This window comes from Temnothorax longispinosus, chromosome 8 (genome assembly GCF_030848805.1).
Source record: "Temnothorax longispinosus isolate EJ_2023e chromosome 8, Tlon_JGU_v1, whole genome shotgun sequence".
NCBI lineage: Eukaryota > Metazoa > Arthropoda > Insecta > Hymenoptera > Formicidae > Temnothorax > Temnothorax longispinosus.
The window spans coordinates 15374999-15389005 of NC_092365.1; the positions used below are offsets into that span (position 1 = coordinate 15374999).

At 36.5% G+C, this 14007-nt stretch overlaps 2 protein-coding genes across 11 annotated transcripts in view; one reads left to right on the top strand and one right to left on the bottom strand.

The window, feature by feature from the left end:
* Positions 1-4602, top strand: part of LOC139818473 (trehalase) — a 46413-nt gene extending 41811 nt beyond the window's left edge. For all 8 annotated transcript variants that reach the window (XM_071787225.1, XM_071787228.1, XM_071787233.1 and 5 more), the window contains one exon: positions 370-4602. In XM_071787225.1, the coding sequence (XP_071643326.1) occupies positions 370-511 (142 nt within the window). In that variant the 3' untranslated portion in view covers positions 512-4602. The remainder of the gene's footprint in view (positions 1-369) is intronic.
* Positions 4603-4912: 310 nt separating this feature from the next.
* LOC139818471 (uncharacterized) lies at positions 4913-13289 on the bottom strand. 3 transcript variants are annotated; one of them, XM_071787222.1, is made up of 14 exons: positions 12716-13289; positions 11296-11367; positions 11068-11211; positions 10799-10936; positions 10578-10718; positions 10161-10448; positions 9915-10058; positions 9604-9842; positions 9352-9498; positions 8903-9217; positions 8348-8629; positions 7949-8224; positions 7568-7855; positions 4913-7439 (listed from the first exon to the last, which is right to left on the bottom strand). In XM_071787222.1, exons 1-14 carry the CDS (start codon positions 12997-12999, stop codon positions 7318-7320), a joined length of 2880 nt encoding a protein of 959 aa, XP_071643323.1. In that variant the 5' UTR covers positions 13000-13289; the 3' UTR covers positions 4913-7317. The 3 variants fall into 3 exon arrangements, with proteins under 3 accessions (XP_071643323.1, XP_071643321.1, XP_071643324.1); XM_071787220.1 differs by having other exon boundaries at positions 4913-7442; XM_071787223.1 differs by lacking the exon at positions 11296-11367 and having other exon boundaries at positions 4913-7442.
* Positions 13290-14007: the final 718 nt, after the last annotated feature.

The window sequence follows — 14007 nt, forward strand, 5'->3', positions numbered from 1 at the left end:
TGAAATGGAAGTAGAATTTTTTCCTGTGTTTCGAATAAATTATGCATATTTTTCCTCGAAAAAAATAATTAACTGGGCACAAAAAAACACTTTTATAAAAAAATTTTTGGTATTTCCACTATATAATCCACTATCACTTCTCAATATAATCACTATTATAGTTATTAATTACTTATAATTGTAGTCGAAATCTGATCACAGAATATAAAGAACAACAACGCACGCAGATGGACAATAATCAAAGACGATTAGTAGTATCGCATTCTTTGTAACTAGAAATGAAAGGGCTCACAATATTGTTAATTATAATTCTTTTTGTAAGAAATGAATTGTCGTTGACGTATCTTAATTGATTTTCTTCTCCCGCAGGATGGTCATGTACAAGAGGCGGCATTATTACGCGCCCGGTCCGTCGACAATGCCGAACAAGAGGAATGTGCTGTCGAGCGGTAGCAATCTGTACCGGAAACGGCTTGCGTATACCGAGCTGAAGGACATGAACAACGATTGATGACCGCTCGTTGTCTAGACCGAATATCGATTTGTTACATAACTAGTGAGAGCAAAGGAAGAAGAAGAAGAAAACGAAAATCGGCCGGCAGGAAGCACTGGGAGTGAAATCGGAATGTCGGATGAAGAGACGTTCCGAAACGCCAGTGCAGAAAGATATACACTCGCAGAAGGAGAGGAAGAGTGGGATATTAAAGCGGAATGTTAAACGAAGATGGAAGAGCGTGTCTAGTGAAAGAATGCAGATGCGCTCGAGGATGGAACGGCGTGACACCGCTTCGGCAAGGTCTTCCAGCTTGCAAAACCGAATGGCAGGATTGACGATTGCGCAGGATCCTGGAGGCATGACCTGAAAGTTGCTTGATTCTGGTTCCGTTTGGCTTAATGCGGAATCGACATAAAGAAGAAGCAGGAGTAGATTTATATGTAATGTAAAAATTAGGATAAAGAGAGTATGTGTTTGTAGAGAGAGTGTGTGTGAGTGTAGGCACGTGAAACGGTCTACTAGCGATAGCTGGATTTAGTTTTAATGTAGTGGTATATCAGACGAAAGTATGCAATGGAGTTTCGTAAATTTTTATCGTTATTTATTGAATTCATCGAGAGGGAAGATACAATTTGTGTAGATGCTCCACAGTGCCCCTTAGAGCAGGATTTGTTTGAAGAAAGAGAAGACTTACTAGGTTCGATATTACATTTGATACGCTGTTCTCCGGGCTAATTTTAAGATTATCTTTAAGGATAATTTTCACGAGTGTGAAAACCGACCATTGAAGCGTAAAGCTGAACCCTACCGTGCCATCCAAAAGAGTAACTGCATGCACGAAAATCAAATTCTGCACAATGTTACGTATACCCGAGTAATTTTTTCCACGGCGTGAGAAAATACGTGCGTTTTTACGAGTATCAACGCTATAATGATTCACGAAAAGCGATTTTATAACGAGGTATTTTATAACGACGGATTGATCGATAGAAAAAGAAAACAGTGGCAAGAAACGAAGACTCTGCTATTTGCGGATACGGATATAATTAATGCGTGCGTGTAAATCCAAGAGAATAATGCGTGTGCATGCGGTTTATAGAGTGCCACATGTCATGTATGGCAAAAAAAATCACAAAGTTAAATATAAATGAGTATGTATATGTGCGCATATATATATATATATATATATATAATTATATACATATGATATTAATTATATATATTGTATGTATAATATGTATAATTATATATATAATTTAGATAGATGTAGATAATGGATAATTGACGACACTGCAGATAAATTATTGAGGATGTTGTATTTTTGCTGATATTTTTATACGTGAGCGAGCACGTTTATCTCGCATTAGTACGCGATCGATCCACGAGCTATCCGTTATGTTAAAAATCGATGCGCCGTTGTACGACAATTTATCGGTACCTTTAGTCGTCCGCGATTAGAGTGACTTCGCGATGTATAAGAGATTGAAAGTTCCTTTGCCAATCTTATGACAGAGCTTTCACGCGCTCAATTAGTTTTTATTCGCTAGCTCTAGCAACTCCATGATTTCTTGTGGTATTTATATTTCGTTTAGCGTAAAAATTAAGGCTGCTACGTAGAATTATTCTAGGGCTGTCGAAAGAGCTACGAGTGTACATTTTGTTGCGTCCGTGTGTGTGTAACTTTGCTCTCTTGTTACGTATTACTAAGCGAACGCGATGACTCAAAACGATAATTTTCGCACGACGGTAGGGCGTTTCTCGATGACGTGGCGAATATCGGTATTCGAATGTATAGACGGACTTATATGATATATATATAAAAATCTTATTTCTGGCCAGTGTGTGATGCGAAAGTACCTGGTGTTTTTCTTTTGCGACGCATTCGAGAAACTCTCTAACGGACTTGTACGGAATTTTACGGGACTTGTCAATTGTTCCACAAATTATGATTTCAGTTAATTGTAAATAGTTATTCATACACAGTAATGCATAGCGATGAGAACACGTGGGAGAATATCTGACTAGTGTCATGTAGAAGTCATAAGAAAAATTTGACCTATTGAGAAAATATCTCTTTCCTACTTCTTTTATGTATTCTTTTTATGCAAGATATCTTGAAATCATGTCAAATAATTATCTATATTACTTATATGTAAATAAAGACAAAGTCCGTTAGATCCTTCAGATTGTTAAATTGCCGTACACGACGCATTTAACGGAGCGCTCAGGACAAACAAAACGGGATAACTAAACGAAGATGCAGTCGATTTTAATTGTCGTTAATAGAGCGATTTTTCGGAAAAAAAAAATATCGTCGATTTCGTTATATTATAAATAGAGCGTTTGGCGCCGTGTTTGCTATGATCCTTGCTCTTGTTGCCGTCTGCTTATTTTTAGACTATCGCGGCCGCAATACGTACATAGATCACGCAGCGCATAGTGCCAAGAGATCGGCGAATTTGTCGTAGGATGAATAATATTACGTAATTAATCGGTCGAAAATATTCTAAATCGTTCAGCAAAATCTAGATTTTAATTTAGTATTATTAGTATACATTTCTCTGTAGATAATGCATTCGAATGTATCGAGTGTCTCGAGTGGATCTTCGTTTAAATAACAATGATAGTAAAGAGAAAAAAGATAATTAGAGATATCTATATCGCTGAACATTAGTGTGTATCGTTTTTGGCCATAAGTACGCTCTGTAAATAGTTCCTTTCTATCTGTCTTTTTTCAGATATATAATTAGGACTCTTAGCATTCTAATTGCGCAGTCTTTTGCATCAAATTGTTTTACAGCTCGATTTTAATCCACATTTCGCATTTGTACATAATTATACAGTATATTAAAAGAATATTAAAGAATATTAAAAGGACTCTCTCAATATTAAAAGGACTGATATGAGATGTCATCGAATTGCAATCGTGTGAAAAATTTATCATGTCGCAATATATTTGCGTCATCGGAAGCAAAGTTATTTGATGCAACGGAATGCATTAAATATTTTGAATTGCCAATTTGTGATTATGACGAATTTATCTCTTCTCTCCCGCGCGGGGAGAGAGAGAGAGCGACTGTCTCGGAATTTTGGCTAACGGCCTCGTCAAGGCAAGAATGTTTGAGGGACTAAATTCGACGATACTTCATCCGCTATTATCCTTCCTACGGTCGTTCGCACGGAAGCTGAAACCCGATGCCATACCGACGCGGTTGCATGTAATAAAGTTTTACACGGATACCGATTAGATGTAAGCGGGGAAATCGATTTGTTAAACTTTGTACGGTGGTAATTTTGTGAATCGCGCGTCTCCGGCGTTCGTTGTAACGAGGATCGAATTGCAAATAAACAATATACCTCGTATTAGAGATATACTACCTCAAAGAAAGCGTTCCTATCCATTTCAATGTGCATAGGTACGTGTACGTGTGGCGAAATTCGCATCACGAACAAAAAATTGCAAATTGGCAAATTTGATTCTCTTCCAATCGTGATGGATAAAATCGGGGGCCTGTCGATAGTCTTCTTGATCTAGATTTATTTTTATTTGTATACGACAGCACATTAAGCAATACAAATGTTCTTTAATTAGCGGATAATTATTGATGATAGCAGTATTAGCAGAGAACGTACGAAAGAGTGAGTTAAGTTTCTACTGAAGACATTATATGGTATAAATGGCTTTCCAGAGAATTATCACGGAACATCGATCTCTCGCAATATAAAAAAAAATAAATTTTGCAAATACGAAAAATTTTTACCAATCCAAATAACACAAGTCATCCTCAAGTTATCCTCGATATATCCAGGACGTCCTGAGGACGTCTGTGCTATCTGAGAAAAAAGTAATTCTTCATCCTTTTTGATTCTTTGCAATCAAGTAATTTCGCTCGCTCTTTATAAAAATGGATTATTGATTTAGATTTAAATTGAATTAAAGATTTAATTATCACACGTTATGAAGAAAATGCGAATTTCAGCCACGCGTTGAATATGAGCGGTCAACAAATCTCGAAATTAAGGAGAATTGTAGAATAGATGTATTATATATATGTACACTTCAATAATTGTGATACTTGGAAATAAGTAGGTACATTTTTGCTGTACTACGTTGCATTCGGTATTTTTTATTTCCATTAATTCGAAGATAAATCCTTTCATCCAGTCGCATCCAGAAAAACTGGCTGACGATCACTAGAGAATAACTTATTGAGCAAATATGTGTATATATATATATTCGTTCGGTGCCTTTATTAATGTTAGCTTTTTTAGCGAAAATTATAGAGCTAATTTTTAATGCCGAAATAAGTTTATGCCTTCCTCTCTTGTTCTAGATTTAATAGATTTGGAGGGTAATTTGTCATAAGGTAAGTGATGTGAAAGCTAATACTACAGGATAAATAACAACGCATGAGATACATTGTAGATGATTACTTGTATTTGTACACAATACTATATAACAACAAGGAAAATACTGAATGAGAAACAGATGCCTTATTTGGTGTATCACACGGGCGCAAGCCAAAAAAAAACCATGTCGCAATAGAGCATCTCTCTCTCTCTTTGTTGACTATATAATTTAATACTCGTTACCAGTAAGGAGAAAAAAAAACTCTACACAGACTATATTAATGAAACATATATGTTCTCGGTTTTTCCTCCCGGTCTATTCGAAACTGCTCTCGCATATCGTTTAAACATATACAATTACGAGTTACACAAATAAGTGGAATATTACAGACTATTTTTACTTTATACAATACTTGAATTTTACTTGTAATGAGCACATTATACTCTGCGCGTATCAGACACTTGCGTAAATAAGGAGTAATAACTCGTGGAAGGAGTCGCGCGAGTTTACGATTGATTAAGTAGTAGTAGTACTGGCTCTTCGTCTTGTGCGAATTTCATACAATTTTTCAATTCTTCCTTTGCAATATATAGGTCATAGAAAAATATATGGATTATATATATCGCGAATGTTTTTTTCCCAATAATATTCGTCTGGTACTGTAAAGGCAGTTTAAATTTTTTACTTTCATAGTAATCACTTTCGCATTATCGCGTTCGAACGAATTTTTTATTAAACAATATTCTCTCTTTTTTTGCCACCGCTTTTTTTTAAGAGCATCTTCAAAAATTTTCTTACTTATAAATTTAGAACATACATATCGAATTAATCGAAATATTTATAAGTAAAAACTCTGTCACAAGTATACTACGAGAAAGCTATAATATTAAATATACTACATAATTTTATCTCATAACGACGCATCAATATATATATTCGAATATTTTAGACCAAGTAACGAAATAAAATGAGACACTGCAATAACATCGATAAGAAAAATTACGTTTTTACATTGTCATAAAATAGAAGCTTCCGTCCAATTTCCGAATGTCTCGCAATCATACAGACTTCGGTACGCAAATATAGAAACGGCGGAAAACAGAAATAAATTTTTACACCTTCCATAATATATTGAAGAACCTTGAGACCCCCCCAACAAACGCTACTCAAATCCTGAAAACAACATAAACTACGTAATAGTATGTGGAAGATTATCCGTAAAGTCTCATGTCGTATGCGTTTCAACTTAATTGATATTAATACTAACGAAAATGCCTACGAAAGCTAAAGGTCCTACATATCTGGAACACAATGTATCTATTAGTAGTGAGCAACATTTTGATCAAGTAAATGAATTAAATTAATTCAGAATATAGCGGTTTGGCGTCGCGTGCGACTGCGACGAGGGTAAACAAAGTACCTAAAATCAACGCTTTGGTGCATAAATATACATCCACCCGTTAGCAATTGCGTTTTTTTCCAGAATAAAATGACATTTCTCTATTCTCATATTTCCTCCTCTGCATAAATCCATAAATAGCCGCCTACGCAATATATAACTCTAGAATAAATATCTATCACAAAGGCTGGTCTAATATATGTGGCTTTTAGAGCTTATAGCAATATCCTCGCGCGCGTCGCAATGGCTACGTTCGGGAAATACTTGTACAATTAATCGATAAATGTTAATCGAATACACGCTATGTGGTCCAGTGAATGCATGTTTCAGCGAATTTAACAATGTAATTGATGTAAGCGGCTTTGTAATACGCTTAGCAAGTCAACTAAGCGGAGCTTGCTCAAACATTTACATATATTTTAGATATGGATTATATATATTGTAATTCAAAGAATTATAATTCTGAATTGAGTAAACATAACAGTATCGAGAATACCGGAAAAAAATACAAGAATAAAATAAAATAGAAAACAGGGAAATAATAATAAAATCTACGACAGATTTTTGTTGTCTGGATACCGCGTGTGTCCGAAAATTATCCGAAAGATAGAGATGTGCGAGCATTTCTCAGAGACGCCGAATGAGCGACGCGCGCTGTAATAATACTAGTTTTATAATAGGGGATTTTAGTCTAGCTATTTACACATCGTTCCTATATCGACTTAACGAGAGTCGCGTCAATAATAAATACGATGACGATGACGGTATAAGTGTTTCGCTATCGTTTCTTATGTTGTACTTGTGCCGTGACTCGCTGATCCATTCTTACGGCAATAACGAATACCCCGTTGTACATTGGACTGTCGCGCGGATCAACGTTCACTGTAGGTCACTTTTTTAGACAGTGGGACTCGGTAAGTCCTTGCTCCTCATAATACTACGGCTCGTACACGACTTGCAGAATATTTATATCCTGATTTGAAGATAAGTCGCGATCACGAATACTCACACTGCGGAAATACCACACGCGTTAACTCCGCTTACTCACGCGTCGGCTCGCGTGTTTTTCTTTCAGACCGCGCTATCGGCATTCTCACTCACATGTCGCTCGTGGTTCGTGTAACGCAAGAGAGGATCGTTGACGTTTATTGTTCCCATTTCTTCCTCGTTATTGGCAGAGCTTGTCACGACCTCTTCTGATAAACATAAAAAATGTAACGTTATTCGTAACGATAACATTAAAACATGTCGAGACAAATTGCGGTTTAAGAGCGGAAGTATTCAATTTTTATAGACTTTTACGATGTAAAATTTATTTTACCGGGTAAGCATAATTGTAGCTGATCGTTGCTGGGATTCGTGCTGTCTCCGGTCCCACTGTCCTTGCTGTGCTGCGAACTCGTGTCCAGGTACAGCTGCGTTTGTACCTCCGGTACGGTCAGTATAACGGTCGTTGCTGGTTGCGCGACGTTGTCTTGCGTGACATTTAACTGGCGTCTGGTTTTATAAATTACGAGCACCCAAACCACGGAAGTAATAACAGCGCAACACACCACGGTTATTATTATCAAGCCCAGTATCTCGGATTCGTTCACCGTGGAAATCGGGGCTAGATATCAGATAAAGAAATAAATACAATGTTAGACGAGGAGAAAACTTTCGTTAAGATCCTTCGATCGATATTATGAACAATTAGAATTACCCGGCTTGACCGTAAGATGCGACGCGCCGACGACGCTGCCTAGGGAATTACTCATCTCGCACTCGTAACTACCCTCGTCACTGGCAATCGTGTTGACGATGATCAAAAGTTGATCCCCCGCGGTAAAGAAATGACGTTCCGTTGCTTGCAGCGGACTACCGTTCTTTCGCCATGATAATTTTGGACGTGGAGAGCCGCTGGCCATGCATTCGAGCACGATCGAGCCGCCCACTGTTATTTCTTTGTTCTCCATCGGTTTTACGAAGGACGGTGTTTCTAAAAAGAAAACGCATTACAAATATATCTGAGAATAATCTATATATTTAAAACTTTCAATAAATATGATACATTATGTTACATTATGGTACATTATGTTACATTATGGCACATTATTATTACCTAGTATGGTGAGGGTAGCGTTTGCGACGATAAGACCGGCCAGATTCTGCGCGGTGCACGAGTAAACTCCGCTATCGGCCATTTTCACGTTTATTATAAACAATACATCGTCTGTCGGCATCATATGCATTCGTCTTTCCCTCGCAGCTGGGAAATCGTTCCCACCATCCTTCTGCCAGGCTATCTGTGGGGATGGTTGTCCCTCGGCAGAGCACTCCAGACGTGCAGTGCTTCCAGCATTCACTCGTATATCATGCGGAATTTTGGAGAACGATGGGTAAACTATATAAAAGAACGCGCGAAAACTGTTACTTAATCTATTAAAAGGTATATAAAATCTTGATTGTATAACACGCAATTTTTATTTTTTTTAAAAGATTTAGATTAATTTTTAGATAATATACAACGCTATTTTTTCATAAAGTTTAAAGGATTAGAATCTTTAATGATCATAATTAAAATCTTTGTCTCAAAGATGAATTGTTTAATTAATGATATATATATATATACACATTTCGGCAGTATAATTAGGATTAATGTACATATTTAATTTACCTAATACGCTTAGTCTGGCTTTGGCTGAGTATGTTGTTCCATAAGTGTTCGTTACCATGCACTGATATTTTCCTGCGTTAGCATGGGTAACATTAGTAAGGTACAAGACGGATGTTGCCTCGGTTACTCCACTCTCGGAGGAACTGAGATTGGTCTGCAGGTTTGTGTCGTCCAACTCCACATTGTCATGCTTCCAGGTAAAATGGAGCGGTATGTCGGCGGTGCTGGTCGCACGACAACCCAGTTTCACATTGTCTCCTTTGATGCTCATTTTGCTCACAGGTTCTTGAATAATCCGTGGTTTTGGATACTCATCTGTGAGTGAATATTACAAAGGAAAGATTTTATTAAGGACGCAAAATATAGAAAATAAATAATTGAGAAATACAGATTGTTCGAATTTATTACTTAAATATATAAAATCTCTGGTTTGCTGCAGTAATACTAACCGCAAGTAAAGTTTGCATGATGTAATTGAGTCAACGACATGCCCTGCAACCAATGCGGATAGCCGCAGTGTAGTTCAGCTTCGCTGTAAGAATGTTCTCGCAACCACATGCTTAGCCATTGAAGTCCACAGTCGCAAACCAAAGCTCCTACGTGTAAATAAAAAAAAAAGATAATTAACAGAAGGTAATAAAAATACAATTAGGTTACAAATGTACCTATATTTATTATATAATGTAAAACTTGAAACTTACCGGTGTTCATCTTAAGTTTGCTTAGACTAGACATTGAAAGGAACGCATTTTCTTGAATGGACGTAACATTGTTTCCGATTAAATCAAGCTCGACAACGCCACTCAGACCAGTGAAAGCGTTTTGATTTATGGATTTTATTCTATTGTGCGCTAAGCCCAATTTCCACAACTGACCGAGCGGAGAGAATGCGCCGCTGATATCTTCTACCATATAGGATATCTTGTTCGAATTAAGTTCCCTTTAAAACAAAGCAGCATTTGTAACGCAGTAATACGTAACAATGATTAAGTAACATTTGTATTAAACATACAGGATACGAAGGTTTGTCGTAAAATTGAACGCTCCATCTGAGACGTATGCGATTTGATTATGATCCAGCTTAAGCTTCTCGAGCTTCGTGAGATATTCGAACGAACCCCGGTCTATAGAGGTCAATTCATTATGTGACAGGTCTCTGAAATAAAAATAAAAATTTATAATCATACGAAACGTTTATGTAATATTTGCAACACATGATAAATTATCTCATGTAATTATAAAAATATTATATACTAACAGCTCCACTATCTCTCTGCATATATCCCATGCTTGAGGTTCGATTGTTGAGATCCGATTGTGTGACAGAGTCAGCTTTTGCAAATGTTCTAAACCGAACAAACCTCCCTTCTTTATAGTAGTCAACATATTAAAGTCGAGCTGTAGAAGCTCTAAATTTTTAAGTGGCCAAAAAGCTCCATCGTCTAATGTATCAATTCTGTTTCTCTTTAGATATAATTCCTTTAAGCTCTTCAAACTTTTCAAACTTAATCCATGTATCTGTTGTAGATTATTTCTATTCACCTCCCTATAATATTATCACACGCGTTTCAGATAATATACATTAAAGAGATTGCTTTCTTAATGTAATATTTCATATGTATAAATAATATAAGTACGTTAACTAAATACGTTAAGGATACATATAAATGCTTACAATATTCGCAATTTTCCTAGATTCATGAAGAGATCTTTCAACTGTGTCAAATTGTTTTTGTTTAAACGGAGTTCCTCCAATGAAGTAAGATTATCCAAACTTCCATTTTCGATGATTCTTATGTGATTTGCATTTAAATTCCTTAAAAAAATTTAAGAATGTTAGACAATGAAATTAACATGTAATGTAATAAATTTGAAAGATAAGACTAAAATACACACAAATGTGTAAGTCGATTAGGAGCGAGGAAGGAACCCCTTCGAAGGACACTTATTTTATTCCCACTGAGATCCAGGTATTGAAGCTGTTGTAAACTAAACAATGCAGTCCCATTTATACTAGTAATTAAGTTGTGGGATCTGTAAAAAATTTCAATGTCGATAATTATTGATCGATCGCACAAATATTTTCTTAGCAATTTAACAGCGAGTTACTTTCTATCGAATTATATCGACAAATTTTTTCTAGTTTATATATGCCAAGTACTTACAGCGTAAGATGCGTAATATTCTTAACAAATACAAGTTCTGGCACTTGTGTCAAGTGATTTTTATTCACTTTAAGTTCGCGTAATTGTGCAACGTCTGACAAGGCAATGGTAAAATTATCCCCGAGTTTATTAGCACTTACATCTCTGAAATTATGAACAAATATGCATATAAACATTCTTGTCTTTAAATAGTTTTAAGCGTTAAGATATGGCTGTTACAATTCTTACAATTTTTTTAGTTTTGTTAAATGAAGCAACGAATCAAATTCCAAGTTAGCAATATTGTTGTCCTTCAATTCTCTGAAAAATACAAAATATAATATATAAATATATTTCGTAATACATGTAAATGTAAACATATCTTACGAAAAATATATATATTTGGTTTCAGATTTCACAAAAGACAATATATCTGAATATTAGAACGACTTATATCTCATATAAGATTTATATAACAATATTAATTAACACATTAATGTCCACTTTAAATAAACTTAAACCATTTCAAGTTTAACATGCAGTAATGCCGATAAATACAACACGATTACTGACAAATGCAATACAAATACAGATGTATAAGAATTATTTTGCAAGTCTGTACAGAGAATAATTCTGCTCAAGACTCTCTCCTCTTATTTAGCTGCACATGGCAGAAAACAGGAATGTGGCAGGTAACTATACATCTTTAATACCTTAAATAGCATAGACATGAATCTTCCCTACTTAGATCTTGCTATCCTTGACTCTGAGCATTGGAGGACTTAACAATCAGTCATCATCACACACAGCACCCTATATGGCTACAGAAAACCTAGCCGTGTGTCTGTAGAGCCAGTTTCATCAATCTGACCATTTAGTGGAGCGAAGGGACAAGCGACCCACATGCAGCCCATAACAAGCAATATCAACTCCCCCTCAATTTCACTTCCAAACAATATAGTGTAATAACAGTTATCATCCAATAAATTATAAATTGCTGCACAATAGCTACTGCTCGTGAACTTTTAGTTTGAGACACAAACAAGCAAATTATTAATCGCCACCTTAATACAACCTACGTTTTGTTATTACATTTTTTTTGTTAGAGATTGTTGCAAACCGCGGTAAGTATAAAAATTACATTTATACTTGGTGCCTCTTTTAACATTGCTTCAACAAATGACTATTTAGTTAGTATCGTTAGGTAACAAATTACAAATGAGACGAGAAAAAACAGAATTTTTCAAGCAACAAATTATCGTTTAAAATAAATATTGTTTCCCCGTCCTTCGAGACTATCTTGAAAGTGCAAAAATAAATTATAAAAATCTCTGATAGTCAATCATAAAATATATATATCGGTGATTATTCTATTTTTGTTATAGATTCTTCTTCTATCTTATCAGCGTCAACTCATGTTACACAAGCCAGGTCTTATAATCCCTCTGCAAGATCGTTCTTAACTCCTTTTATTTCTGTTTGTTAGTGTTTGTTCTGCACCTTCATCCCGAGACCGACAAATGCAACGCACTCTCTCTCTGAGTGTGCGACTCCAAGACGTATCCTCTGCGGAAGCTAAGCTGTGGAACCTGACTTCGCATACACAAAGGCAACATCCCTATCCTAAGCAACACCGTTCTGCCGACGGCAGGCCACGGCGTTTACTCACAGGATCTCGGTCCACGGTGGCAGTCCACTAGGTGCCTCGATCAACTGCAGCTCGCTGCAAGCGACCAGGTTGCCCAGGCAGGAGCACTCGACCGGGCAGCGGTTCGTATCGTCGTCGATCAGCTCGGCGCGGATCGGCGACATGCTCAGCGCGAGCGAACACGCGACCAGCAGGAACGAAGCGGCGGCGCTCCATCCTCGCTCGGGTCGTCGCGCGAGGCGATGATGCTCCACCGAGCACCTCGACATCGCGCACAATACGCACGCACACGCACGCGCACACATACACACACGCCACGCACACCGCCGCACCGCGTACCAGAGAGTCCGCCGATCGGGCTTAAACGGTCGCGCGACAACGCTCACCGCTGCGTGGCCGCATCGTCGCCGTGGCGTCGTAGGACGAATTCGGCGTGCCTGGCAGCCGGGCGAGTCACCATAATTGACCGCAGTCGAGCGATTTGTCCGCGTCGTTATCGATTCAAAACAAACTCCCCTCGGCTTCACCCTTCAGAAACTCTGCGACCCACACACCATGATGACGCCTACGGGACGACTGCAATTTGTATGCGCCATGATGTAGGAAGACAAGTGTAGCTCTGCGCATAATGGCGGCCGAAGAATACGACAGCCAATCAAATTTTGGTCCGATAATCGGGCTACAGTAATTTTTGTTCTCCTAATTCTTTGTCTATGTTAAAGATTGTTAATTTTAGCGATAATTTGTAAAAATTGAAACCACAACTTGCGATTTAATTTATCTTGTTTACAATAATTATGCTTAACTTTGATTATAATGTTACTCTTGATGTAAATAAAATTTGAAGTATTTTACAGAAGCAATGAAGTATTACTTATTCTACCCTTCTCTTCTTTCCTTTCCTTCCAAAAATCTTTTGAATCCCATATTAAACATCCATTGTTAATTAAATCAAAAATTGAAAATTCTTTAAGTTGATAAATTAGAAATTAAAAATTCTTTATGTTGATAAATCAGAAATTGGAAATTTTTGATGTTGATAAATAAGAAATTAAAAATTCTTTATGTTAATAAATCAGAAATTGAAGATTTTGTTGATAAATCAGAAATTGAAAATTTTTGATGTTGAAAAATCAGAAATCAAAAATTTTTTATGTTGATAATCAGAAATTGAAGATTTTTTATGTTGATAAGTCAGGAATTAAAAATTGAAAATTGAAGATTTTGATAAGTCAGGAATTAAAAATTAAAAATTCTTTATGTTGATAAATCAGAAATTGAAGATTTATTCTTATTATTATACGTTATAGCAC